The sequence below is a fragment of the Thamnophis sirtalis genome, unplaced genomic scaffold (genome assembly GCF_051295495.1).
Source record: "Thamnophis sirtalis isolate CommonGarterSnake01/CBP01778 unplaced genomic scaffold, rThaSir2_p1.2 scaffold_4, whole genome shotgun sequence".
In the NCBI taxonomy this organism is placed as follows: domain Eukaryota; kingdom Metazoa; phylum Chordata; class Lepidosauria; order Squamata; family Natricidae; genus Thamnophis; species Thamnophis sirtalis.
In genome coordinates, this window is record NW_028261384.1 from 90,514,327 (window position 1) to 90,541,650 (window position 27,324).

General features: G+C 38.3%; 1 protein-coding gene across 1 annotated transcript; it reads right to left on the reverse strand.

Moving 5' to 3' along the window:
* Positions 1-3,705: 3,705 nt before the first annotated feature.
* On the reverse strand, positions 3,706-26,799 carry GRN (granulin precursor). Its single transcript, XM_014076430.2, has 13 exons — positions 26,653-26,799; positions 22,517-22,673; positions 21,986-22,132; positions 18,606-18,690; positions 17,887-18,008; positions 16,823-16,961; positions 16,281-16,387; positions 12,948-13,077; positions 11,565-11,662; positions 10,980-11,246; positions 9,721-9,951; positions 5,679-5,921; positions 3,706-4,876 (listed from the first exon to the last, which is right to left on the reverse strand). Exons 2-13 carry the CDS (start codon positions 22,667-22,669, stop codon positions 4,730-4,732), a joined length of 1,869 nt encoding a protein of 622 aa, XP_013931905.2. The 5' UTR covers positions 22,670-22,673; positions 26,653-26,799; the 3' UTR covers positions 3,706-4,729.
* Positions 26,800-27,324: the final 525 nt, after the last annotated feature.

Consider the following 27,324-nt stretch of genomic DNA (forward strand, 5'->3'; position numbering starts at 1 on the left):
GGACTGGGGGCGCATGCCAGAGATGCAAATTTGTTTGTGCATGTGTGGGACACATGTTAGGGTGTCACGTGCATGTACTGGGGGGCACGCACACATTGCATTATGGGTGTGCACGTGTGCGCTTTCGGCACCCTGTGCCGAAAAGGTTAGACATCACTTCTCTAGATAATTTATACTGCAACCCACATATTACTGACCTCCATTGGTTGGAATTATAGTCTAAAAATGTAGATTGCCTATCCCCAATTTAGGGATGACTTCATCACCTCTTCATCCTGCAAACAATTTAAAGTTTAGAAAAAAGTTAAACAAGTTGCATTATTGTTGAGACAAAGAAAGGCCTGCTTTCTTGAAATGTGAACCAGTATTCAAATGGTGGGAAAACATCTTCTTGATTTAAGGGAAATATAAACAGAATTAAAAATACTTGCCTTTGTTTTGAAGTGGGAAATGTTACTTTAAAGATATGTGATGTACAACATGGTTTTTCCAGAAATTCTTTATTGTGAGAAGGAGTGAGGGATTGTGAAATTGAAATGATGGGAAAAAAAGTACTTTAACAAATCTATTTATTTTAGCAGTGTCCAAGGTCAGTCTTCCTCCTTGATCTTTTAAATTCCTGTCCTGCTATTAATATATTGCTTGCAAAAAAATAACAGGAAGCTACTTGGGAGCTATAATTTTAATCTTGTGAAACTGCAGGCTGTTCTAATTAAATACATAGATCATTTGAAGGAGAGTTTCGGCTCCATACAGCAAACTGGAAATTTTACTTCTTTCCTAATAAGAAGACAAAACAACTAGTTATCAGCTTTTTGAGTTTGCTCATTATTTGGTTGTGGTTTTATTTATTATGGTGATGAGCTGACAATATTTGCAAAATTTGGTAAAACAGTTTGGATTTAATGCAATACATGCTCATTAGTTAAAAGTTTGTCTCCCCCTCCCTTTTGGGTTGTGAGTCGCCCTGAGTCCCCCCAGGGAAAAGGGCGGCATACAAATAAACTTCTAATCTAATCTAATCTAATTAGAAAATGGCTTTCTGTATTTTACTTCATTCAAGCTATAGTAAAATCTGAATTAAAAATAATGGGTAGCAATTACACTATCCCAAGTGCTTGCCATTTTTTTTACTGCTGTGATACAGTCACTGAATAAATTGGCTTTACAGTAATCTAATAGCTATTTAAGTAGAAAATGGGGTTGTGTCCAAATTTAGATGCATTCAACCCATTTTTGGTAGCAAATGGAGCTGCTTCAAATTCATAATGGTTGGGGATACTTAACAAACAGGGTAGGCAATGTGAGGAAGGACGGGTTTTTTTTCCAAAATTGGACAGAGGCATCTTTTTTGTGTGATGTTCAAATTATTCAGGATACATCTGCCTTGACTATTCCATCCACCACACACAAAGCCTCCCTCATTTAGAAGATCCCAAGTTTTTTTAGTATAGCCTTTATTGTCAATGTACAAAATAAATACAAGAAATTGGTTTTGTGCAATATTTTAAAAGGCCTACGTATAAATGAATACCAACATGCTGCTCTATCTAACTTGAAAAAATTGAATTGAGAAATGTGAAAGGTTTTTTTGTTACATAGTTTAACTTTTAAGAACAAAGTGTTGTTCTGGTCCCCCACACTCCCTTTACATCTTCTATTATGTATATACATCTTACATCATATTTCTATTTTACATTTCAGTCATCTTATTTTTATTCCATATTCTCCCGCTTAGTGTGAACTTTTTCTTAATATATAAATAGTATCCTTTTTCTTCTCAAAGTTAATCAAATTTAACATATCAGAGAAATGTGAGTTTTGAATAAGAACAGTTATGTTTTCTACTATTGAAAAATCTGTATTCCAAAAATTATTTAAGAAAATGTTGTTTTGAAATTACCTCAGTGTTGGTATTTAGCAGAGATTATTCTAATTAAATGATGTAAATTTCTCCCAAGCTGCTTTTCTTATTACTCCAAATTCGGGGGCTAGGTGCATATTTAATTTTTGTTTTACTGAAAAAAAAATCAGCCAAGATTTAATATTCAGCTTGTGTTTATATATAGAAGGCAATGTATATTGCCTTTGGTGGCATCTTATTGGCAAGGGCAGTAAGGACAGAGAAAACTAAATATGTGTTTTATAGAAAGGGAAGGCTAGATAAACTGGTACTTCCATTTCTAAAATGGTACCCCCATAATCCTTCTCATTAATCATACTGAATGTAACCAATAGGATTGTAATCCAATACATTTGGAGAGCTGCTGATTCTGTTTTGTAGAATTTCAGCATCATTTTTAAAAATGGGGTGTTTGCTGTCTTTCCACTTTAATGCATAAGACAGAGGGTAAAAATAGTGAATAGTTGAGCCAATACTTTGAAAGCACATGGCTTCTTCTAGAAGTAGCAAAATAGCTAGTTTTCTTAAAAGAGAGTCTTTGATGGATGCATAGACTTATAAAAAAGGTTGTTTTAAACATATAGCATTGATTTGCCATTCTAGGACCGCTACACCAGAAAAGTACTGTACCAAATTTTGCAATTTTTAACAGAGATACTGGTACTTTGAATGCAGGATGTAGAAATAATGTGCATTTATGAATACCAGCAGGAAATACTCAGCTTTTCAAGAATGAATACAAAACTACATTTAGTGAGAAGCTGAAAAAAATTACCAAATAAATATTTTATGGAACCTTTATTCATTTGCTCAATTGAATTTAATCAAGTAACAAAGTTAATAATCAAATGTTTGGCTGGTGCTATAAAAGAAAAGGAGAAAAATTAGTTCATAAGCTTTATTCTGAACTTTGCCTTGAATAAAATGTAGCCTATTTTGGATTCAAAAGGTTTATTAATAGTTGCACCCATAATTTCATGTGTATGCATGTTTCTTCTTGCACTGAAAGATGGGTGGCATACTAACAAGGTTTGTGGAAATGAAAGATCATATGGTAATAAAATGTTGTCTGCATGACTTCAGATTCCCCCCCCCCCTGGATAAAATATCAGGTGATAACAGAATTCTAATTATCTCAGATCCTTTTTAGACAAGCAAAGTGAATGGATTGAGTGACAAACCCCACCCCCCATGTCCAAATAATAAAATCAAGGTTTTCAAGCAATTTTAGCAACAGATGAGTAGCTTTGAAGATGAAGCAATGGGAAAATATTTTCCCATTACTGTTTTCAGACATCAGCATTAGATAGAATGAGGTTTGCCTTTATTTAGTTCACTTAATAAACTTTCCCCAAAAACTCCAATAATGCATTGTAGAAATGAAAAGTACAATAGAATGTTTGTGCATTCAAAATTATTGGAATGGCTGCAAGAATAGATCAAATACATTTTCACCCTTTTGATGATCAGATATACAATCTCTTTTGGTGTACTTTTAGGATATACTACTTTTGCATTGTTGCAATCTGCCCTTTGCACGCCAAGGGGGAGGGGGGTCAACAAAACGTTTTGTAGGATAGCTGTTCCTATAAGGAAGGACAAAACTTAGATCCCAGAAGATACTGGGTAAAAGTAGAGAGATCGAATTCTTTCCCCTGGTCTCAAAGTCAGGTGAAAAAACCAAAATACTTAAAAACTTTCCATTAACCAAATCCATGAGTGAGAAACCATGTGGAAAACCCTCTCATGTAACTTTCTGTACGTTTGTTAACAAGTAGAATTAAGAATATAAAATTGCAATATTACTTTGATCAAATTTTATTTGATTTTTTCATACAACCATAGCATCCAGGTCTGATAACAGAGAACACCTGTCACTTGTAAGTTGAAGTTTCTTATTTTAAAAAAAGATAAAGGGTGGGGGAGCAGCATCAATGTGCTCCTTCTGCATGGGGGGGGGGGGGGAGGAGAGGAAATCACAGGACAGAACACACCTAGATAATAAAAGACAACCATCTTCCCTCCTAACCGCTTAGGTGCCAAAATCCACATATCAACTGAAGCAAAACAAATGTCTATTACTTGTCTGAGAAGCAAGCTTGCATCTCTTTGCAGAAATGCTAAGCCTTTCTAAAGAAGGGAAGGGGGGCTACTACAAAGTAAGATCTTAAGAAGAAATTGCTATTATATCTCATGAAAGGGTGGGCTGGGCAGCTCTTCTTTAAACAAAAGTGACTCAACACCTGCAGTGGTTCATTTGGACAATTAGCATCTCTGTATTTTGCAAACACTATCAGAAAAAAAGATACTTTTGCTCTTCAGAAATCCAGGTGATGCCATTCAGAGCAATACACTAGGCCATGTGGGAAGAGGATAGGGCGAGGTGGGACAAGGCTGGAAGGGGCAATGTGGCAAAATCATCTGCCAATCTATTTTTCTTTTTTGGAAAGTGCATTGAAACACCCTTCTCTTTCAAGGTTAAGGAATGACTGAGGCAAAGACAGTCTTTGCGCCCATGAAACCTTCAGAGCAGAACCCCAGGATGGCACCTTTTTCAGATTACAGGTTATACCCTTCATGACTTTGGACAGGGCAGTGAATCATGGATGGAAAGGGGAAAAAAAGAAATGTAGAAGTAAAGAAGTTGACTTAATATAAGTGAAGATGGCCTAGAGTGGTGACAAATGTAGAATAGAAGGCATCCCTTAGGATCTGAATAGCAATTTGGCAAAAGTGGCCCTGGTTCATTCACCACCTTATACCACTCTTCCTGAAACAGCTCACTTTAACTCAAGGCCTCAAGCAAATCCACCCAAAAAAGGCACTTCAGAGCAGAACATGGGCTTCAATAGAATGTGGGGAGATGGTGCCAGTGTCCCAACGGAGAGGGGACTTTCTGTAGCAATGATATCCAAACAGGGAACAATAGAAACCAGAAGGACAGCAGTGGCGCCGATCACGACAGCAGGTTCCCTATGAAATAGAAGAGGAGGTAATGAAAGGAATCCTTAATGAAGAAACAAGAAAATCGCTCAAAATTCTTAACATGGTTCTCAATAAATTTACAAGCTGAGGAAGGAGGACCTGGAAAAATATTTAATAATTAAAGACAAAAATAGCTTTAAATCATGCATCTACAATTTATGTGTAATGCAGGGGCTTACATTATATCACAGCAACAGTAGGTTCTTCAGCTTCTGAAGAATTCTTTCTTTTTCAGTAGTCTTTGAAGAGCAGGTGACGGTCGTGGCCAGGTGAGCATTTGCACAACTGTGGGTTGTGTGTCAGTTATGCCCTTTCCTGGACCAACAATCCCTACTCACAGTCACTCATGCTTTAGTTACTTCCCTTCTTGACTATTGCAATGGGGCTGCCTTTGAAGAGCATCTGGAAGCTCCATTTGGTGCAAAATGCAGCGGCCCACATGATTTGTGCAGACCCCGGTGTGCACATGTATTACCTCTCCTGCGGGAGCTGCATTGTCTGCCAATTTGATCCCAGATGCAATTCAAGGTGTTTGTTGTCACCTTTAAATCCTTCCTGGCTTGGGACCAAGTTATCTGACAGAACGTCTCTTGCCGGTGACATCTACCTGACCCGTTAGGGAGGGGGAAGGGGGGGGAGTGATTTTATCACATTCATTTATCTGATTCTTTTATTAGTTTTATTGTTTTTTTAATGTGGTTTTAAATTATGTAAGCTGCCTTGAGTCACCATGGGCGAATAGGCAGCAATATAAATTTAATAAATAATAACAACAACAACTGGCACTAACCTTTTCATATGGGCAGCAGGCCCAGTCACCACTCTTGACCTTGCAGCAGGTCTGGCCCGTGTGGCAGTAGTGCTTTTCACCGCACAAGACATCCTGACTGGAGACAGCAGTTTGTGATGAAGTCAGCAGGTCCCCTGCAGCATCAACAAGGCCTGGCCACTGCCTTTTCTCACAAGACTGGGCTGCCACATTGCAGGTATAGCCAGAAGGGCAGCAATGTTGGTGATCCTCACAGCAAACAGCCTGTAGAAAGCAAGAGAGGAGGTATTGCTTGGCTTGAGATAAAAATACACCTTATGGTGGAAAATTTTAAGGGAACTAAATAGAACTAATTTTATCATGGTTCTATTTTGCTTCAAAGAGACCTTTGTCCAAAAGACAGAAACACCCCTTTATTCCTTCTTTTTCCTATTTCCTTGTTAAATTTAAAATGTCTGAATTAAGATATGAATTAGATAGAAAAAAACAGAATAGCCTCAAGCTCTGAATGGCTCATAGACGACACTTCTCTCAAGGAGATGCTCTGTGAGTCTCCAGATATAGTGCTTGTTTTGATAATAAGGAAAGTCTTAGCTTTGCCTCCAGGCTTAATTCACAACAATAACAGGGCACATGTGAAAGGGCACATTTAGGACCGTAGGGGATTAAATTAATGGCAAGTATGGGAGTAAGTACGGAAGCTCTTGCCGGGCAGCCCAATGCAAATACTGGAATTTCTTTTCGTTAACTTTCAAGCCTGTAAAGATCCAGCAAAGGATTGAAACTTCAACATCTCGTACCTCCCTGTGCCTATAAAAACAAACTATAGGAAGGGCACAGCCTTTTCCAGCAGTGTTTCTGAGATTAAAAAAAAGCCAAGATAGGGACTATGATCACATGACTAAAACGCCACACCTTTTTAAAATTATGGCTACCATTTTGGCTTTTTTAGAGACCATCTCCCCCAATGTCCTTCTTCATGGACCCACCCTAGGCAGTAGATGGGACATCTGCAGAAACCCAATTTCAATTGTGTAAACAATCATTTCTTCTCTTTCTTGTCAAGGCTCCGTTTCTTCCTTTGTTCTTGCTGCTGTGATAATGTTAAGATGCTGGCCCAGAACTTAGGAAACTTATGATTTCTAAGCCTCCCTCAGGCACAAATGCTGATTGGGTGACAAGGCCATCACTCTCAGCCTACCTCACCTCGCAGGTTGTGGAGAAAACAAAAGGCAGGAGAATTCAGCATCTTCAATGCCTTATTATGTATTTTTAAAAGTGGGATAATAACAACATACAGTTTGCCTTGATTAACAGGTCATGTAGGTTTTTGGGGGAGCAGGCATAGTATCATTTCCACACATAAAATGGCACCTGAACAGGAAAGAAGTGGGAAATTATGCATGCACTCACATTGGGCAGCTGGCAACAGTTTAGGAGCCCAAGGCAGAGTGTTTTGCTTCTTCACAGCTGCCTGTGGCTGGATCAAAAATAGACCCATTGGGGCAGCAATGCAAATGGTCTGAGCTGCAGACCACCTGCAGGAAAGAGAGGAGGTTGAGAAAAAAAGCCAAGCTAAATAGAATCCAAAGGTGCCATGAAAAGAACTTGCATGAGATTGCACAGTAATACTGCTTTTTTTTTTTTAAAGGCTTGTTTAAAGAAACAGCCAGAAAGGTGTTAGTCCTAATCTGGTGAGTTAGACTTGGTTTCAGATGCCTCTCTCTACAAAGATTCAAATTATTTAATGTAGTCTTTACAAAACATTTTCCTGCCTTGTTAAACTGCCATAATAGATTAGCTAAATATCTGCAAAGGAAAAAGGGCAGGTATCATGCCCCAATATATGAACTTTATATACTGTTGTTCTCTAGGCCAGAGGGACAAATACCAGTTATATTGTTTGAAGCTGACCCAATCCCTTTATCCAGCAGCCTGTACTCTCAAAACAAATGCACGCTGGGAAGCCAGACTCCATTTTCCTTTAGCATTTGGAAGCACCAGAAGCAGAAAGAAGAATCCAACTTAAATCTGTGGCACATGGTCATCCAAGGACAAACCCACATCCCACACACAGAGCATCGCTGGTGAGATTTAGATTACTTGTATTTATTAATTGTTATCTTCAGCAATAACTCAATACTATCTATCTTGTATTTAGTTCTGTATGTATTCTGTATGTATCTACTCTGTATACATCATGTATGTATGTATATGTATTATTATTTTCCCCCGTTTCACCACACCCTGTTCTTTCAATAAAGCATCCAGTTCTATGCACATGGTCTGTTTTATTGGAGGATAGGGTTTTTTTAGCTGCATGTTGAGCTGCATACAGACTAACGTATAGTGGGGACAGAACAACGGCATAAGGTTTGTGAAAGGAACACCATCAATACCTGCATTAGCAGATATTTTAGTTTGTTTTCATTTTGCCCTTAGAAGGTGAGATAAATTTAGTAGTAGATTTATAATAGCTACCCCGATTCTTATCCAGCTGACTCTTCCAGCTTTCCCCAAATTATTGGCTTTTGTATGTGATGGCCAAGAAGTCCCATCATTCCCAGCTAGCACAACACAACTCTTCTCAGACAAAGATGGGCATCTTTTATTGCTTGGCCACAGTTTTTGCACCCTGAAAAACTGCTTGGGACACTTCTTCACTTTTTGCATTGCTCAGATGAGCTATGGAAAACAGACTGATTATTGGTGGAGGGCAGTTGCTGCTAAAGGCAACAGCATGGCTGCTGAGAGAAAAGGTGGTGTTATATTCTCCTACCTCCCAGGAACCCTGCTAAAGTTCACTGGGAGAACCTACAAATGTGTGTGACCACCCAGCGCTGGAAATATTGACCTCTGCTAGCATATATAGTAGTAGCATCAATCTTTCATATTTATACTTTTTAATTGATCGTCACAAGAGTCTGGTCTTGCATTAATCATGCCTTTTCACATCAAGGCTTCCTCGCCGAGCTTTCTGAAGCCGACTTACTTTTGGAAAAGGGCAACAACCCCAGTTGCCAGAGGCCATTTTGCAGCAGGCCTCCTTATCTTTGCAGCTGCTGAAGTTATCATGTTTCACCACTGTCTCCTGCCTCACCAGAATGGGAGTCACCAAGATCCCCTGGGAAGGGCCCCCACCTTTGATGCAGAAACTGTGTTCTATGTCACAGGTGTAACTATGAGGACAACAATATGCTTGGTCTTTGCAACAAACTGCCTATGAGAAAGAAATAGCTATGATGATCCAAAAAGCCAAACACTATTGTTGAAATTGTTCTATGAAAGAAAAATACTATAAGTAGATCTCACTTGACATCTGTTTATGACAGCACTGAAAAAGTAACTTTATAGCTAGTCCTCATATTTACCCACTGTTGCATCCCACAGTCACTTGATTGCTACTTGTGCATTGCATATCAGGCTTCTGACAAGCAGAGCCAATGGAGAAACTGGCAGTAAAATTGCACATCACAAATATTCAGTGCCTTGCATAATGATCTGTGATGACTTGCTTAATGAACAGATGGTAAGTAACATTGTACGCCTTTCAGGGTCATGTGATGTTTCACTTAGCAACTGAATTCCTTAGCGACAGAGTTGCCAGTTCTAACTGTGGCTGTTAAATGTGCCAGCTTTCCTACACAAACAACATATATCACCACTGTTCTCATGGTAAAAGTTCTTTCTTGTACCATATTTTGAATGTGATTTCCATCACCACCTACTGACTGGAGAGAAACCTGGGCTTCTAAGATCAACTATCAAAATCCCATCAGCAAGCTCCGATGTCTTTAGAAGTGGGGGAATGGAAGTTATCTTGCAAAACACATGGAAGGTATCAGATTGGGGAAGATTCACTAATTCTCCAATAAAAGGCTTTCACTTCAGCCACTCATGGTAGATCTTCCAGTAGAATGGCCTGTTGTCAGGCTGTCCCAAATGCCCCAAAGGTAATGTATGCAAGTATATTCTTCCTATGAGACTCCATGGGTGATTGAATAAACCAACCATTTATCCAAGAAGGAAAACTGTTTATCCTGCTTTGAAATCCTCAATTTACCTGAAAGAGGGGGCAGCATGCCCAGGCTCCTAAACGCATGCAGCATGTTTGTCCATCTGCACAGCTAAACCGGTCATCACACTTCACATCCCTGCTTGAAGGGAAGTTGCCAACAATCGCTGTTGTCTTCTCCACCCAAGGCATACGCTCTCCATCTTTTACGCAAGTGCCTGCTGAATTACAGATGTAACCACTGGGGCAGCAGTGAATCTGATCCCGGCAGCAAGTGGCCTGGCAGGAGAGAGGAAGGTCACATCAAGGGTTGAAAGTCATCAGTGGCCTACTAGACCAGAAGGAATTCCTACCCTGAAGTAAAGCAAACTTCCCTCAACTTCATCTGAAAACCATTTCTGATTGGAGGCTCAAACTGATGATACCCCATTTCTTGCTGTCCAACTACAAGAAGCCGAAGAATGTGGAAAAGCACAAGTTAAGACAGACCTTTTTCTTTCCTAGAGCCTTTCCTGTGAAACAAAGAATGAAGAACTTGAAGCCCATGTGAAATTGCTGATTTGGCCTCCCATAAAGCTGCCACATCAAATTGCCAGTGTTAGGTTTTTTTTTTAAAGGGCTAAAATTGGTAAATTTGCTTTTGTATTAGTTCCCCTTCTGCCTCCAGATCTCAAACCACATCAAAGAAAGGACTTAAATATGCCCCACTGCTGATTTTACTGCACAATCTCAGAAACCTTTGGTTCCCCATAATGCTAGGTTTTTAAAAATGTTGCTCTCGGCTATGCAAAAATTGCCTGACTTTTTAATAGACCTAAGCCTCTCAGGTGAGTAGTTGCGAAACCATAACTGGGCAATATTGGAGTCAACAACTCCGCTGCAGTTCTGCAGAAACAAATCATACAGAAAGTGTAAGTAAACAAAAATAAACCCCCTTCTCTTTTCCAAGATTTTCCCCCTCAAACTTTTAACAACAGGAACATCCTGAAAAGCCTAGCAACTGAGATGCATATAATTTAAGAAGGAATTACAATTTTTGTGCACACCTCAAGGGATCCCAACTATGAGCAATCTAAGTGAGAAATGAGAGGCGGACTGAACTGACAGAACCTGAGAAAACAGCACTTAATCAAGATTAGTTCCCTTTTTTTCTTCGCTCATAGACCAGACTCAATATCACCCTTTCCTTTCTTGCATCTATTTACGTAACTATGCAAATACTAGAAAGCTCCTGACAGGAAACAAAGCAATTTCACATTTCCTGTGTTCCCCACAATAGCATTAAATACCCTTAGGTCTCTTCTCACCTGTGGGAATGGGCAGCATCCCCAAGCACCTGTTGCAAGGCGACAACAAGTCTGGCCATCCTGGCAAGCTGTGAAGGGATCACACTGGACTATTTGACCTATAGAAGATGCTGTAGAGCTTGAATCTATTTCTGAGGCTGTTGTGGAGCTTTTGTCCATTTTGGGTACCAAAGGAATCCTTTGGCCATCTTTCAGGCAGGTGCCTTCTGACAAGTTGCACGTGTAACCCTTTGGACAACAATGGATATGATCTAGGCAGCATATGGCCTGGGAAAGACAAAAGATAATCAGACCATCATGGAATTCTTTGCCCCTAGGAGGTAGGAGGGTGTGGTGTGTGTGTTTTACTGAATACCCATCTGGCCAGTTGTCCCAATTCCAACTGTTATATGTTTTTTGAAGTCTTCTCTGAAGGATACTTTCAAATAGCAAATACCAGGATAAGAGCTGATATTGCCGATCTGCAGAGTATATGCTCAGTTCCTCTAAGACCAAAGATCTCTTCCTACCACCACCCCAAGTATGGCGCCCATCAAGTTTCCAGGTTAATTAGCCATGTCTTCTGACAAAAATAGTTCCTCTTACCTCCTCTATTGGGCAGCACCCCCAAGAACCTGAGAGTGTCCTGCAGCAAGTATTTCCATCTGGGCATGAATATTCATCATCACATTGAACGTCACGAGCTACAAAATGACAAAGTTGTTATGTTCAAAGAACACAAAGCCTTCTCCACACTATCTCCTTAAGCAACTGATAGACCTGCTTTCCCCAATTTAGTACTTTCCAGATTGGCTATATTGTAACTTCTAAAATTGTCAATCAAGGTTTTGGGTTTTGTGAATGATAACCCAGCAATTCCTCCACAAAATCTAGAATATATGCATATGGAAAGAAGGAATGCAACGAACAATTAAGATAACTCCTGGAACCTATAAGGGGGGCGGGACCTACCCTAAGTGCTCAATTTGGGGAAAGAAAATGAGCGGTGGTCTTAACATCAACATATATATCTGCACTCATAATCAGTTTATAGCTATGAGTTTCTCAGTTAACTTGATTTCTACAGAATGTGAAAAAGTACTATAAAGTGTCTCAAATCTGCTTATTTTGATTTATTTAATGCTAATGCAAAAATTATTCTCCTTCTGCTAGGAAGTGCAGAACAGAAACAAGAAATTGGATAAGTCATAGGCATCCTAGTCTCTTGCACATTACATCTTAATGAACAATGTTTCTAGTTTCCATTATTTCCATAGACACTGCTCAGAACAGGAAAGTTTTGCAATCTTTAAAGCAGAGGTCTTCAAACTTAGCAAATTTAAAACTTGCGGACTTCAACTCCCAGAATTCTCCAGCCAGCATATTCTGGGAGTTGAAGTCCACAAGTCTTAAAATTGCTACGTTTGGGGACCCCTGCTTTAAAGCTGTTAAATTCCTTTGGAAGAAAGCATACATATTTTCTCAGAAAACAAGATTCCGCCCCTCACGCCATATTTTATACAGTTTTTTGCACCTGTGGAGGAAGAATCATGCCATAAAAACCTGCTTCCTGAATTAGATCCACCAGCCATCTTGTTCAGAATTGTTTCCCTCGGTGGTTTCCCAAATGAGTCACTAGGGCCCTACCATATGGTGAAATGTAGCAGCTGCTTTGAGCACTGAACTGAGAAAAATCCCTACTCACTACCCAATCCACCATCATTTAAAATAGAAATTAGTCCAGCATGCAAAACATATGGGAAAGATTTTTATTTTAAACAAAAAAAACCTACTCTTCTCAGTGCCTTAGGCTGCTTTTCTCCTTATTCCAAAAAGCCTCATGCCTTTTCTTCCCAAGAGATTAGCATTCAATTTTCTTTTAAAAATTGGCTTTCCTCTCTAACCGCATGAAGCTTCTTCTGGCACCCTTATTTTACATAAAACACTTCTTTTTGGCCAGTGACCTGGCACAGCACCTAATCACCTCACCTGTCTGGAGGCCTGCAGTGAGGTGAGTGATGGGCCATGATCCCTCAGGCATCATGGTGCATATGGAATGCTTCAGGTCACACTGGGTGCCCTGTGGACAACAGTGAAGGTGGTCACTGCAGCACACAGCCTAGTGAGAAAAGGAAAGAAAAAGCTGAGATCACAAATGTCAGATAACAATAACTGCCTGCACCTACCAAACTTGGACAAAGGGGAAAAAAACCTTAAGACATGCTGCCGTTATCGCTGAATAAAATACGGGGGTCAGATGACTTACAGGGAATTAAGATTAGACATCACGAATACAGATTACGAGCATTTGCGGACGACTTGGTTGTAACTTTAACCCAACCAGGGAAATCTACTAAGGCCTTAATGAATATGATTAATCAATATGGTCAAGTATCTGGATTTAAAATAAATCTAGGCAAAACAAAGATGTTAGTTAAAAATATGAACACAAATCAAAGAGAAGAATTAGAAAGAATAATAGGATGTGAGATAGTAAAAAAGGTTAAATATTTAGGAGTTTATATTACAACCTCAAATGGGAAATTATATAAGTACAATTACGAACCATTATGGCATAGAATACAGGTAGAGATGAAAAAATGGGAAAAACTACAACTGTCTTTGTTGGGAAGGATAGCAGCAGTAAAAATGAATGTTTTGCCTAAGTTTTTATTTCTTTTTCAAATGATACCAATACTTAAAAAAGATGCAAATTTGGTAGACTGGCAGAAGGGTATTAATAAATTTGTCTGGGCAGGGAAGAAACCAAGAATAAAACTTAAAATAATGCAAGATGTACGTGAGAGAGGAGGTTTGAAAATGCCAAATTTAAAATTATACTATGAAGCAGTAGTTTTATCAATAATTAGTGACTGGATCAACTCAACGGAGGATAGAATACTGAACATTGAAGGATATGATTTGGTATATGGTTGGCACGCTTATTTGATATATGATAAAAAGGTGGATAAGACTTTTAAAACTCATATTTTAAGGAATGCTCTATTGCGTGTCTGGAAAAAATATCAATATAAATTAAATGACAAGCTACCCATGTGGGCAATTCCCAGACACACAATACAGAATATAAGCATAGAACAAAAACAGGATGTAACCACATATAGACAGCTTCTCACTACAGAAAGAGGCATATTACAGCTAAAATCTCTGAATGTATTAAAAGAGGAAAGGGTAATTCAAACATGGTTTCAGTATGGTCAGTTACAGGCCAGATGGAAAAAAGACCAGAAAATTGGCATCACGCAGAATGAAGACAATCTAATAAAACAAATTAGGGATCAAAGTCCAATGCATATAAAAAGGTTATATAATATACTGATAGAAATAGACTCTGAAACTGAATTAGTTAAAGACTGTATGATAAAGTGGACACAAAATTTTGAAGAATCAATAACAATGGATACATGGGAAAAGATATGAGTAAGGAACGTAAAATTTATGCAAGCTCCAAATCTGAGAACTTCTACAAGATGTTTTATAGATGGCACTTAGATCCTAAAAAATTGGCTTGTATGTATCCGAATTTACAACCTAAATGCTGGAGATGTCATAGTGTTGATGCTACGTATTACCATATATGGTGGACTTGTAAAAAGGTTAAAGCATTTTGGATAAAAATATGGTGGATTATGCAAAATATTCTTAAAAAGAGGGTAAAGTTTACTCCTCAGTTATTCCTGTTAGGTATAATTACAGACTGTACAATCATAGAGACTAATATGATTTTGAACCTTATAACGGCAGCAAGACTATTGGTGGTGCAGTACTGGAAGAAGGAAGAATTACCTACTATTCAAGAATGGACACTAAAAGTAACAAATTTAGCAGAGATGGCTAAAATATCAGCATATTTTAAGGACCATTCAGATGAGAAATATAAGATGGAATGAAGATGGATTGACTATATTCAGAATAAATATGGGATTAAGAAATTCCAGATAGTTTATGAGTGAATGAGCAAGGAATGATACAATTTGCTTAAAGTTAGCTTTACAAAAGGGAAGTTAAAGTACAAGTGAGGGATGATGCTAAAGTCTGTTAGCTTATTTTAGAATATGGATGTTAATGTTTATACCCTATATTTGCTCTGGGAGGTTGGGGGGATTGGGGGGGGGGAGTTGGGTTTGGAGGGGGGAGGGGAGGCATATATTTGTAAAACTTTAAAAAAAATTTCGATTAAAAAAAAATATGCTGCCAAGCACCCATGATCATTCTTCAATTAAGAACAGTGTGTCTTACTTAATTACTAGGCTTATAACTTAGGTCTCCTTCTGGTGAACAAGTTTATCTGGAGTCTGCATCTTAGATTGAAGGAGCCAGACTACTCTTAATAGCTCATGTGGAGTCTACAGAATTGCAGTAAGTAAAAATAAATAATTTCAGAATTGTATGTGATTAATTATTTTTATATAAGAACAAAGTGGAGAACACTACAAAAAACTTGAAAAATGTTGGCCATTTAAAATGACCCTTAAATTTAATTGCTTGGGTCCTAATGTCTAAAAATATTGCAAACGACTGAAGCAAATACTTTGAAAACATCAAAATATAAACATAACGTGCAACATTCAAAGAAGATAGAACCAAATATGCAGAGACAAAACCAAGAGAGAAAACCAGATCCCCAACTAAAAGTAATTCTAATGGAGCAACACAACTCATCCTAATAGCCGTGAAAACAAGTAATTCATGGCACATTATAGTAATTCGTTTAAGATACCAGCAAAAGATGTGGGAGAATAAACAAGGTAGAAAATCTTTAATTCAGTCATGCTATCAAATATTCATTGGCTAAAGGACTACCTTCTGATTAATTTCATAGCTTTCCAAATCCCAATACTAAGGAAACTCTGGAAAGGTAACTGGCATCCAGAAAAATTTACCTAGCAAACAGAGGCCATTCCAGTTTTCTCAAAGAAAAGTCCAGTGATGCGTTAGGGCATGGATGGAAGCTAAGGACATGGAATCCCCCAATATCTCTCACTCCCACTATGAGCAGGGACAGATATCCTGAATGAATAATGCTGGCACTCCTAGCCATTTGCTCCTTTGGCCAAAATGTATTCTAGTGCTGCAGTCTGGCATAGTTGCCTGTCACCAGAAATGGCACTGTGATGTAAGCCCTGCCCCTTTTGTAAGCACACATACAAAAGGGGTTGTGGTTGCACATAATTTAACATCTATCGTCTTGCTTTTGTTTAACCCCACCTCTCCCCAGCGCTGCAAATGTCAATAGACACACATAGGAAATTCCTTCTAAAACACCAAGTTGCTAGTTGGGTAATCCTACCTTGTACTTACGTTTTGTAAAGGGCAACAACCATATCCGCTAGTTGGGAGCGGGCAGCAAGTGGCCGCATCTGGACAAGAAGAGTGATTACCAAGACAGATGTTTTTTTGAGTCAAATCTGCAAGGTGAGAAAAGATTATCTTCTCAAAAGGTGAAATAAAAGGCCTCTGTGGGAAAGATGGACAATGTAATGGATTGCTATCACCATTGGTGAGCATAGAATGCTGAAGAGAAAGCATCACCCAGCCTATTCAACCTAGCAATTATAATGAAGCAGGGGTCCCCAACTCCTGGGTGCAGACCGGTCACGGTCCATGGTATGTTAGGAACTGGACTGTGCAAGTGGTGGGAGAGCAAGTGAAGCTTTCTGTGTGCCTGTGCATGATCTAGGATGCACAGGAAGCCATTCCCTCCTTAGCAATCTGTTCTTCCAAATTTTTCTTCCAAAATTTCTGATACCAGAAAGGTTGGAGACCACTGGATTAAAGTGCAAATCTCATGATGAACAACAGAAAAGTTACAATAAGCCTAGTTCTATTTCTTTACTCCATACTTAACACCGGGGTCCGTTTCTTTGCTGGAAACTTCTTTAAAAGAGGCTGTTCCCCAAAAGTTTCAAGGCATCGTGCCTCAACTAGATCACAAGTTGCGCCATGGGGACAGCAGTGAATCTTGTCTGCACAGCAGGATGCCTGGGGAAAAGAAGGGGATGAGTGCATCATCAATCCCCACCATTATCTTTTCCTATTGTGCTCAATGAACAGTTTTGTACTAACACACCTCTTAAAAGTTTTATTAAAAATACATCTAGTCTCTGCAGTTGCCTAGCTAAATGAAAAGCTCTCCTTTGGTTGGACTCTGAGACAAGCTGCTCAGAACTCTGGTTGAGCAGAAACTGTGATTCAAGAATGTGATTCAATGCTTCCTCTGCCTATTAAAACCCCAAATGAACTATGTAACTGAAAAATAAAATATTGGTGACATTTCAGCAAACTGAAGAACCTAAATGTTGACCAACACTTTCTTATATTTTAGAAAAGCTAATACAGAATTGTGAAGACTTCAGAATAAGATGTTTTATGATGCAGTGCAAAAGTGGGTACGTTTTGAAGGACCGTGGATCTTGGGAGATGGGGCTGTGGGAGGATTGCCTACAATAAATCAATGGTAGGAAGTGACTAGTATGTTTTGTTTGGGGGCACATGTTTGACAGGAGGAACAAGTAAAAATAGGACTGGAATGCCTCTGAGAGGAACACCACGATTCTCCCAATCCCCAGTCCTAGGAAAGTACCAAAATTTCATGTTACCGGAATTTGGTCACTGATTATCTTCCACTTTCAACCTTGTTGGTTTGTAGGCCAAAAAGACTTGCAACAGAATGTTGCATTGAAATTTAGCCTTCACAAGATAAATGCAATTCTGGGTAATCAAGAGTGATGCAAGTCATTTGGATTTGCTTGCTGTACAAACGAAGAGTTTCTGAACCCAAATAATTTCTGGACTGATGGACAGGAGAGTGTAATTCAGGGACTTTGTTGTTTTTTTTTTAAAATCAGAGCCAGATTTTACCTCTGCATGAAAATACCTTCACTTGCCCAAATCTAAGTTCCCATACCTCTGGCATTGGACAACATCCCCAGGATCCATCAGCCATCAAGCAACAGGTGCAGTCATCTGGGCATTCCCATTCACTATCTGGGCATTGAACAGCCCTGACTATGACAGCAGAGGTTGACTCTGGAATGCAAAATAAGTAAAACTTAGAAGTGACACCTTAAATTTGAAGGCCTGGAAATGTAAAGCCTTTCTCTCTTCTGCATATAACTGGCGCTTGATTTGTCTATGCCACGAAGTTCCTGTGTAAGATGACATTGTTTTCAAATCAAAACCAGCTTAAAATAAACTTCCTGGCAGAATAAACACAGGAAGAACCAATATACCAAGTAAACTAGGCCTTAAATCTAACTTAATTTATATTAAAATTAAATCTATTTAGCAGGATTATTCTGCAAACAATATTCAGTTTCATCCATTGATCACATTTATTATTAGAACTTGCAACAACTCTGGAGAAAACATCTTTTAAGGCTTTGGGGGTTTCAATATGGTATCAAATTGTGTGCTTCAGTCCAACTGGTAAAATAACTTATTCTAGTCTTTTTATTAAAAAAGAAGATTTAGCCTATTTTATTTGTTTAACCTAGTGAAACGAAGATATCCCTTAAAGAAAGCATTGAATTGTGTTCCTTGAATTAACTGGGAGAGTTTATTTTTATTACTAAATATTGTTACTGTTCCTATGATTCCAGTTTGTCCCACCGTGTCTCCAAATACCTTCATTTTCCATGCAGACTCTTCCATCAGTGCTGCAGTGGGTGCCAAGGGGACAGCAATGATGTCCATCAGCACAAGAGATAGCCTGGAGGTGAAATAAAAGAGAGGCAAAGTACAGCATAAGATCTAACTGGAAACTGGAGTGTTACAAGTCCTGAAGTTTAACTTCTCAAACACATGTGCTAATTATCAAATATGATTATGAACTAGCAGGAAAGAAACAAAGGATATGTGTGCTATTTTGGTTTGCTGTACTAAGAATAGGGAATAAAGCCACCACACGTGTGCTCAGAAGGTTTTTCTTCCTTCGGTAATAATTTATCTCTGCTTTTTACTAAGATTGCAAGTAGTATGCCTTCAGATTCTAGAACTACAGTCCTCTTTCTCTTCCTGTTGGTTTTCTTAGTCAACACATTTCTTTTTCTCCATACCTGGAACTTTCTAAATGTGTTGGAACTATAATTCCCAGAATTTCAACTAATATGGCCATATGCCATGGGAATTCTGGGAAGTTAAAATAAAAGCTTCCAAAGCCATCAGTTATCTATACAATTCTAAATCATTTCAACCTCATAGTTTCTCATTTCTACTTAACCTCCATCTAGGAACTAAATCCGAACAGGAAAGATATGGGAAATATATTGCTCTCTAGAAATGATAGTGTACTATTATTACCTATCCTCCCCAATGTAATTGGGATACAAGAAGCAGTGACTGAACAGTATCTGAGGAATCCAGGATCCTCAGATATCCTTGTATTAGAATATTTATCTTAGCTTCTCTGATCTAATAAATCTCCAGATGTTAGGAACTATAAATCCAACATTCCCAGATAGCTGGATCATTGGATACAATGACAATAAAGAATTTTTTTTTTATTATTATTAAATGTTTTTTTAGTTTTAGTTTAAAACTGGTACAACATCTTTCTTAATATATCAATCAATTACAGATAATACAGAAAAAAACAAAGACAACAATCAGAAAAACAAAACAAAACACAGGTATCTATTATGAAAAAATAGGAAGTATATCAACTGGTTACAACATGTTTTGGTGCTTCTCTTCGATTGACTCCTATTAATTCAAGTATCTTAACTCGAATATTTACCATATCAACATCATTATACCTCCGGTTTTAATTATTATAATTATTTAAACATCCTTCATCCTTAGTTATGCTAAGGAATTAGTCCATAACACATGCTGGCAGTTCATTTACTTATTTGTAAAATCCTCTATTATCATCAAATCCTCATATTCTATTTTAACTAAACATCCATAATATTCAATTATATCATATATCCTAACATTTTCCCAATATTGATTAACATTTAATTATATGGATTTTATTTAATTTTTTAATAGTGCTAATTATTATAGTTAATACTCTTTATGTATACCCTAAAGGTATTTTCTCATATCCAATTGTTAGTTATCATATCGACTCCACATTATATACATTACTATTAATATCAATTATTATTCAGCAATATCTGTTACACAAAAAAGCAATTAGATTTAGCTAATTTTCAGTTATATTCATCAATCTATCAACCAATTCCAAATTATATATATTGCTATCTATATCAATCATTATTCAGCTATATCTATTACAAATTGAAGTAATCCAATCTAGATTCTATTTTAGCTAAACATCCATAATATTCAATTATATCATATATCATAACATTTTCCCAGTATTAATTAACATTTGATTGTATGAATTCTATTTAGTTTTTTAATAGTGCTAATTATTATAGTTAATACTCTTTATGTGTAATCTAAAAGTATTTTCTCATATCCAATTGTTAATTATCATGTCAACTCCACATTATATACATTGCTATCAATATCAATTATTATTCAACAATATTTGTTACACAGAAAAGCAATTAGGTTTAACTAGTTTTCAATTGTATTCAACAATCTATCAGCCAGTTCCAGATTATATATATTGCTATCCATATCAGTCATTATTCAGCTATATCTATTACAAATTAAAGTAATCCGATCTAGCTAATTTTAAATTTTATTGTCCCATCTGTCAGCCTGTGTCCCTCCAGCCACAAGGTTTCCTCCGTCCAGTAGCCATTCGTTGAATAAATTTACCAAATGTTTCCATAAGCAAGTCCAAACAAAAATATTTCGGCACCTTTGGATTCTGAGTGTCAGTGATGAAGTAATAAAGTTGTTCTTGGCTTATAAAGCTTCCCAATTTAACTTTAATTCTCAAGGGTGGATTCTCCATTCCTTCTGCACACTGTCTCTTTAAATGAGCCGTCTTTATGGCTTCCCCCTTCTTCTCTTCCTCTGAGATAGACCAGACACCATTTCTCACATTTTCCGTTTGTGTTTCAGGAACATTTAAGCATTCAACGTTCTCAGTTTTAGCTTCATATTTTAGAATAAATTGATCCAGTTTTGTTTCCAATCTTTGGTAAGAATGAAAAAGTTCTCTACACGGAGAGAAAAGAGTCTGAAATGAAGTCTTGGAAGTATCTTGGGATGCCATGATGTGTCGTAGTTAAAATAAAGGCTCTCTTTTTTTTCCCCAGAGGCTTCGAAGCACTTTTTACTTTTTTTTTTTTTTTTAGTCTCTTACCGGCTGTCAATCTTATCTAGTTGTAAACAAAGCTGGATAGTAAAGTAATAAAAATGTCGAATCGTGACGGGCTAGTTAGTAGGAAATAAGTTTTACGATCCACTTAGGGAGATTCAGAGGGGGGAGAATATCGCGGAGCTTCTTGAAGCATTTAAGAGGTAAAGTAACCACCAGTCATAAAACCATTAGAAAAGCTAATTCGCCGCTGATCTTCTTGGTTTGGTTTTCAATTAGCTTGATTTTTAACAGGAACAATCTCTCTTGGATAATAAAATCAGCTTACCAGATGATATCACTTCTTCCATTCTTAGGGGCGACCTGCAGTTTCAGTTAGCACACAGCTAATCCAAAAAGGAATTGGCACGGGGAGTTAATACCCTCCCCCAGAGATTTGCGATTATCTCTGGGGTCCTGGGTCCCTCCCCACCTCCACTGTCGTCTTCGGGACAGCTGGGGTTCAAAGAACCCGTCCAAAAATCCTTTGGTATAGAGGAATTTCAGGAGTAGCCTAAAACTCCATCTTCTCACTGCTAAGCCCCGCCTTCTTCTCGACAATAAAGAATATTAATTATAATCTTCTACATTGGAAGGCCACTGGAAGTTAAACGCTGTTCCCTTAATCTGGTACATATCAGTTCAGTACAGAACAAAATAGAGTTGGCATGCAGATAAGAATAACTCAAGAGGTATGGGGCAAAGCAGTTAAATTAGCTCTATTAAGAAAGGTATTCTGATCTTTGCCAGCCCTTATCTTATTTTCAGGTCCAAAGCTCACCTCCTCCCAAGGACAGCAGGCAAAGGTGGAATTCAGGGTGACCTGGCAGGAATGCGTCACTGGACATGTGCTAGCATCAGGGCACACAACACTAGATACCTCATTCCTGCTCTCTGGGGGCAACATGCGAAGAGATGCTCCTGTGAACTATAAATGAAAAAGATGAGGCAACAACATGACAGGCAACTTTGTTCCCATCCCCCAAGATACTATGCAAGTTGCAAAATCTAATATAGAAGTATTATTTCAGGAAGTGTCAACAACTCTAGAGAAGCTGGATGCCCTATAACAAAGCTAGTCACTAAAACAGCAATATTCAGACTTTTTTAAAAAAATGAAGTACTTGGTGTTCTTGGAAAGAGCATATATATCTCTTTGACCTACATATGTTCTCTTCTATCAGCATTTTTCCTTATGTAGTTTTACTCATGTAATCAATACAAGCTTTGCTAATGGAAATGCTTCTATCTTTTTAGGAAACCATTTTCTGCCCCATCCTTAGCAGAAGAGTAACATAACAAAAACTCCTACCTGGGGCTGGTCACAGCAGGTATACTTATCTCCTTCAGGGAGCTTGCAACATGTTGAAGATCCTTCACATTTCTGCCCATCAGGGCATTGCAAAGAAGAGGCTGTCCTGCTCAATAACAGGAAAATTACGAAGTGCACCCACATCCTAGCCATGAACCTAGATAGGAGAATAATAAAGAAGTGAGGTGCTTCAGAGCCCTGCACTGCTGTGAAATAGTCAGTTCCCCAAGGAAAAGTCTCACCAAGCCACTCCTCATAAGTTAAGAGCTGCCAATGACCTTTATAATACAGAATTCTGACTTATAAGCTATTTAGTGACTCAACAAGGAAGATCAGCTAAAAGAACCTCATGTGACAGTCATTAAAACAGGGAGGGTAAGATCACGTGGATGAACTTTTGTTGTAAAGCCTAGGAAAACCTGATAGCAAGAGATATATCACCACTACAGTCAATGTTTTATTAGGTTTTTTCCACTTTCAGAGAAAATGTTTAAGCATTACATTTTTCATGTAATGAGTCAAATAATTAAAATGTTTAGAAGAAAACAGCAATTCATTTGAACATTTAATGTAATTTATAAGGATTCAATTTTGATACTATATAACATTTTTGATTCATTCCAAAACAGTGGTATTCTTGTGCATACAAATGCTTTAAACTATTTTTAGAACGTAATTCAAAGCATTGTACAACTCATCTGCGTGTATGTGTGAGTACATATACATATACACACACGTCTATGTGCACTCTTGCCCTCTCTCTCTCTCTCAACCATATCTCCCTAGAAATGGATAAATACCCCATGAAAGTCCATAACTGATTCAACACCCCCGCTAGAAGAAACCATACCCAGCGACATCCAATTGTATGTTCCCGCGATGTAAGAGACCATAATTCTAATTATCCTCTTCTAGCCAAGAGAGTTATAATCTATAGATGACAATTAAAGATGTGCGATTGGAGAAGGTTGGGATATCTTAATCCCACTACTGACTTTCCCTACAAAGCCTTATATATGTATTCTAGGATCCTGCTGATTGGAAGAGTAACCAAGCTCCAGTAATTTAACATTCTGAAATTATTATTATTATTACACCCAGAACCTCTTATATTTTATGAAGATTAAGAAATTAAAATCTTCAGGGTGCCATTTATGCCCAGAATTTTTCATGAATAGATAATAATGTTTATCTTAGGAAACAAATCATACCAACTGATATTCTAGCTACCTAGGTTTAATACTTAAATAGCAACCCACTTCTGACATCCTAGAGTGGGCTGTATCCAAGACCACAAAGTCAAAGTTTTTCTATTCCCCTTAGATTTAACTGAAGCTAGTTTACTGATCAATTGTCAATAAAAAGTTCTTGATTATGATTATTACAACCATAAAATTACTTTCTTTACAAGTGATACATCTAAGCATTTTCAATTGATGCAGAAGTCACTTAGAAAAGGACCAATTAAACCTCTGCAACAGAAGCTCATAAATTTTAGCTATTTAGCTGTTTGCAAAAAAAAACCCCTCCAATATTCAGATTGATATATACACCAGATCACATTGTATAATCTGATCTGGAAAAAATGATTCAACCTAATCCAACCTAATCATTAATTAAGGAAGCCAAGTTGTACTGCTCACATATTTATTATATGCTTCATAATACATTACATGAGTTGCCCCACAGAGTAGTAATCAGCTACATAATATCATTATCAGAATGATGCAGTAAACTGAAACAAGGAGAACTCAGTGTGTGACAATTCAGAAACATCTGCTTGTGAGAATAGTGGAACTGATTATCACTGGTTATTCAGTTCCTTCTTTTTGTTTCCATATTCTCTTGCACCATTTGATAGTCACAAATGAATTCCAAGTTAGTTAAAATGTGTGTGTGTGTGTGTGTGTGTGTGTGTGTATATGTGTATGTATGTATGTATGTATGTATGTATGTATGTATGTATGTATGTATGTATGTATGTGTATATATATAATTAACAAGCTCTAATCCCAAAGCCCCTGCTCCACAGCAATTACCACTTCAGTGTAAAATCATTTGACAAAAAAATAAATTGACCTCAAGTAAGAGGTTGAAAACTGCTAAAAGCATGTACTCCCCTTATTCTCACACAGACTATTTGGAAAGTTTAGATGTTTATGCAGTTTCTCAAACAATATAAACATTCTCCAATCTCAATCACACATGCACACAAAATTCATAGTCCTTCCTCTTCTGATAAACCACACAAATTCAGTAACCTTTGGTCTGTAAATAAGAAAACGTCCTTTTTTCACTACCTCAATCTCAGAACTATAGTTGTTCAGAAGTAAACCTTTTTGTCTCTCAAGGCATTAAATAGGCCCAGAGAAGAATCTAAGTTTGCCAAATGAAATGTAACAGCTTGTGAACCCTTCAGCCCTCAATCTTTTTTATACATACAGCTTGTGGTTACAAATAAAAAGTCTGAGATTTTGTACTGAAAAACAATTACTGCAAGAAGAGAAATTACTTAACAGAATGTTGCATATGATTTGAGCAAGGCTGGGAAAAGGAAAGTGATGGTTCAGATTTTGTCAGTCCTCCAGGAAACATGACTAGATGAAATACATCTCTATTTTATTATAAGACTATATTAACAGAAACTTGCAAGTTTGAAAGTACAGATTTCCTGCACTACAATTAACTGCTTGATCCATTAGGGTGGGTCCTTCCTAAGTTTATTTCTCTGACCTCACAAAACCACTGATTCTCCTGCCTCTCTTGTCCAATTCTTTCCTAGGCAGCATCTCTTTCCCAAAGTCATTCACACTTTCCATTACAGATTCATTGAAAATCAGGTGAATTTGAGCAATGACTTTCCCTTCTTCACTTATGCAGTTCTCAACTCCATCCTGAAAATGAAAGGCATGACAGGAGCCTGTTCCAAACCCAGACTCTTCCAGCTGCCATCTGGTATGAAAATACTCTACATATACCATACCATACATATACTCTGGTATATAGGTTTGACTACCTGAAGCACTGAAATTTACTTCTGCAAGATATCTCCAGCGAGAAATGGAGACAAAAAATTGTGCTCTGGGATAATTAAATCAATTTTCCTTCCCAGCCAGACACACAATTCTCAGCAGGCATCAAGTGATTGTAAAGAAAAACAAGGCAGAAATTTATTTGAAAAGCCAGAAACTTCATTTGTTGCTCTAAAATCCTTGGGGGCTGTTGAGGAAAACTAACTTCCCCTCTTATGAAATGCCTTACAAGGCTTTCCACCCCCATCATCATCTCTCTGCTCTAACCATTTTCCACCATGTTTTGTTGAATGGAGAAGTCAGGGAGACTGCAAGCTGTTTGTTTATCCAGGGTCAGCAGTATCAACCTCAGAAGAACCTGTGAATGTAGCAACTTGCAAACAGAGCTATATATTAAAAAACCACAACATTTCCAAATGCTGATTTCCAAATCAGACTTACAAAAGTCTAAATCTGTCCAGCTATATACATGTGCATCTCACACCCTGGAGCCATCCAAACCCAACAGACTGCTTGACACAATCATAATCAAACCCAACAAACTTGCTTGATTATATCCGGTAGGAAAAGCACCTCTTAAAAGCACTAGGAAAGAAATCTCATTGGATAGAAGACTTGGACCTGGCGGTTCCCATCACACACTTAACTCCTCACGAGAATTGTTTTAATAGACATTTTTGGCAGTCTGGTGATTCTAGGAGGAGTCAACAGCTTAGAAGAGGGTTCTTAATATTGTTAGCCTCAGGCCAGTACCTGCAGGATGGTTGGGTTGACATCTGCAGGAGCCAAATCCTGCCCTAAGGTAACCCGGAAAGAGATGTCGAAGGGTTATTCCTGTCCCCCAATCCTCCCATCAACTACAGGTTGGGCAAAGAAAGGCGATGCTGAACGAACGCGAGCATAGAAAGGCAGCGCCCCATCAGATTCACCCCCCCCCCCAATTTTGTCTTCCACAAAACCAAGCAGCAAAAACTCCCCCAACTTTGGTCTCCCTCCCCCCAATATCATACACTCATAAGCATCCGAACATATACTAACGGAGTCGTCTACAGAAAGGACATGGAGCCTTTCCACGCTGCCAAAACGATGCCCCAGAAAACTCACCTTCAGCACTAGCGATACCGACGTTGGGGCTACTAAACCTCTGCAGCAGCAGCAGCTTATCTCGCAAGCAAGCAAACTAAGTCTCAAGCCAGGCCACGCCTCTCTTAATTAGGTTTCACCTGTCGCCTTTCCCTGCTCCAATTGGGATTGGCTCCTTTTCCTCCAGGAGGGCGTGGCGGCCAAAGGGAAACATCCGCAGCTCTTTGTTTTGGATTGGTTGGCTTTCTCCCTAATCCCACCTCCCCAGCCTAATATAGAATGCAAAAATACCACGAGATCATATTGGCCTAGGCTCAAACCCTCCCGAGATTCAAATAGGATTTCGGGGGCACGTGACAAGGTGGGAGGAGGGACTTACCCGGGTGTGAAGGGGTCTCGATTCAAACACCGGAACTAGTTATATTGATTGTACGGCTGCCGGGGGCGCAACCCGGAAGTGGTAAGCAAAAAGAGTGTCTGTGAAGGTGCATACAGTGTTTCGAGTCGCCGCTGCAGGACATGCGAGGCCGATGATTTTATTGCCCCCTTTCGAAGACATGACAGGACATTCAGCCTTCGCCTTTCGGGCACTTTAGGCAAAACAATAAATATTTCTATAAAGTAAGAGGGGAGGAAAGGCTATTTCAACTTAATAGTTTCAGCCTTCTGTCTAGTTCAGGGAGTCGAAGTCTA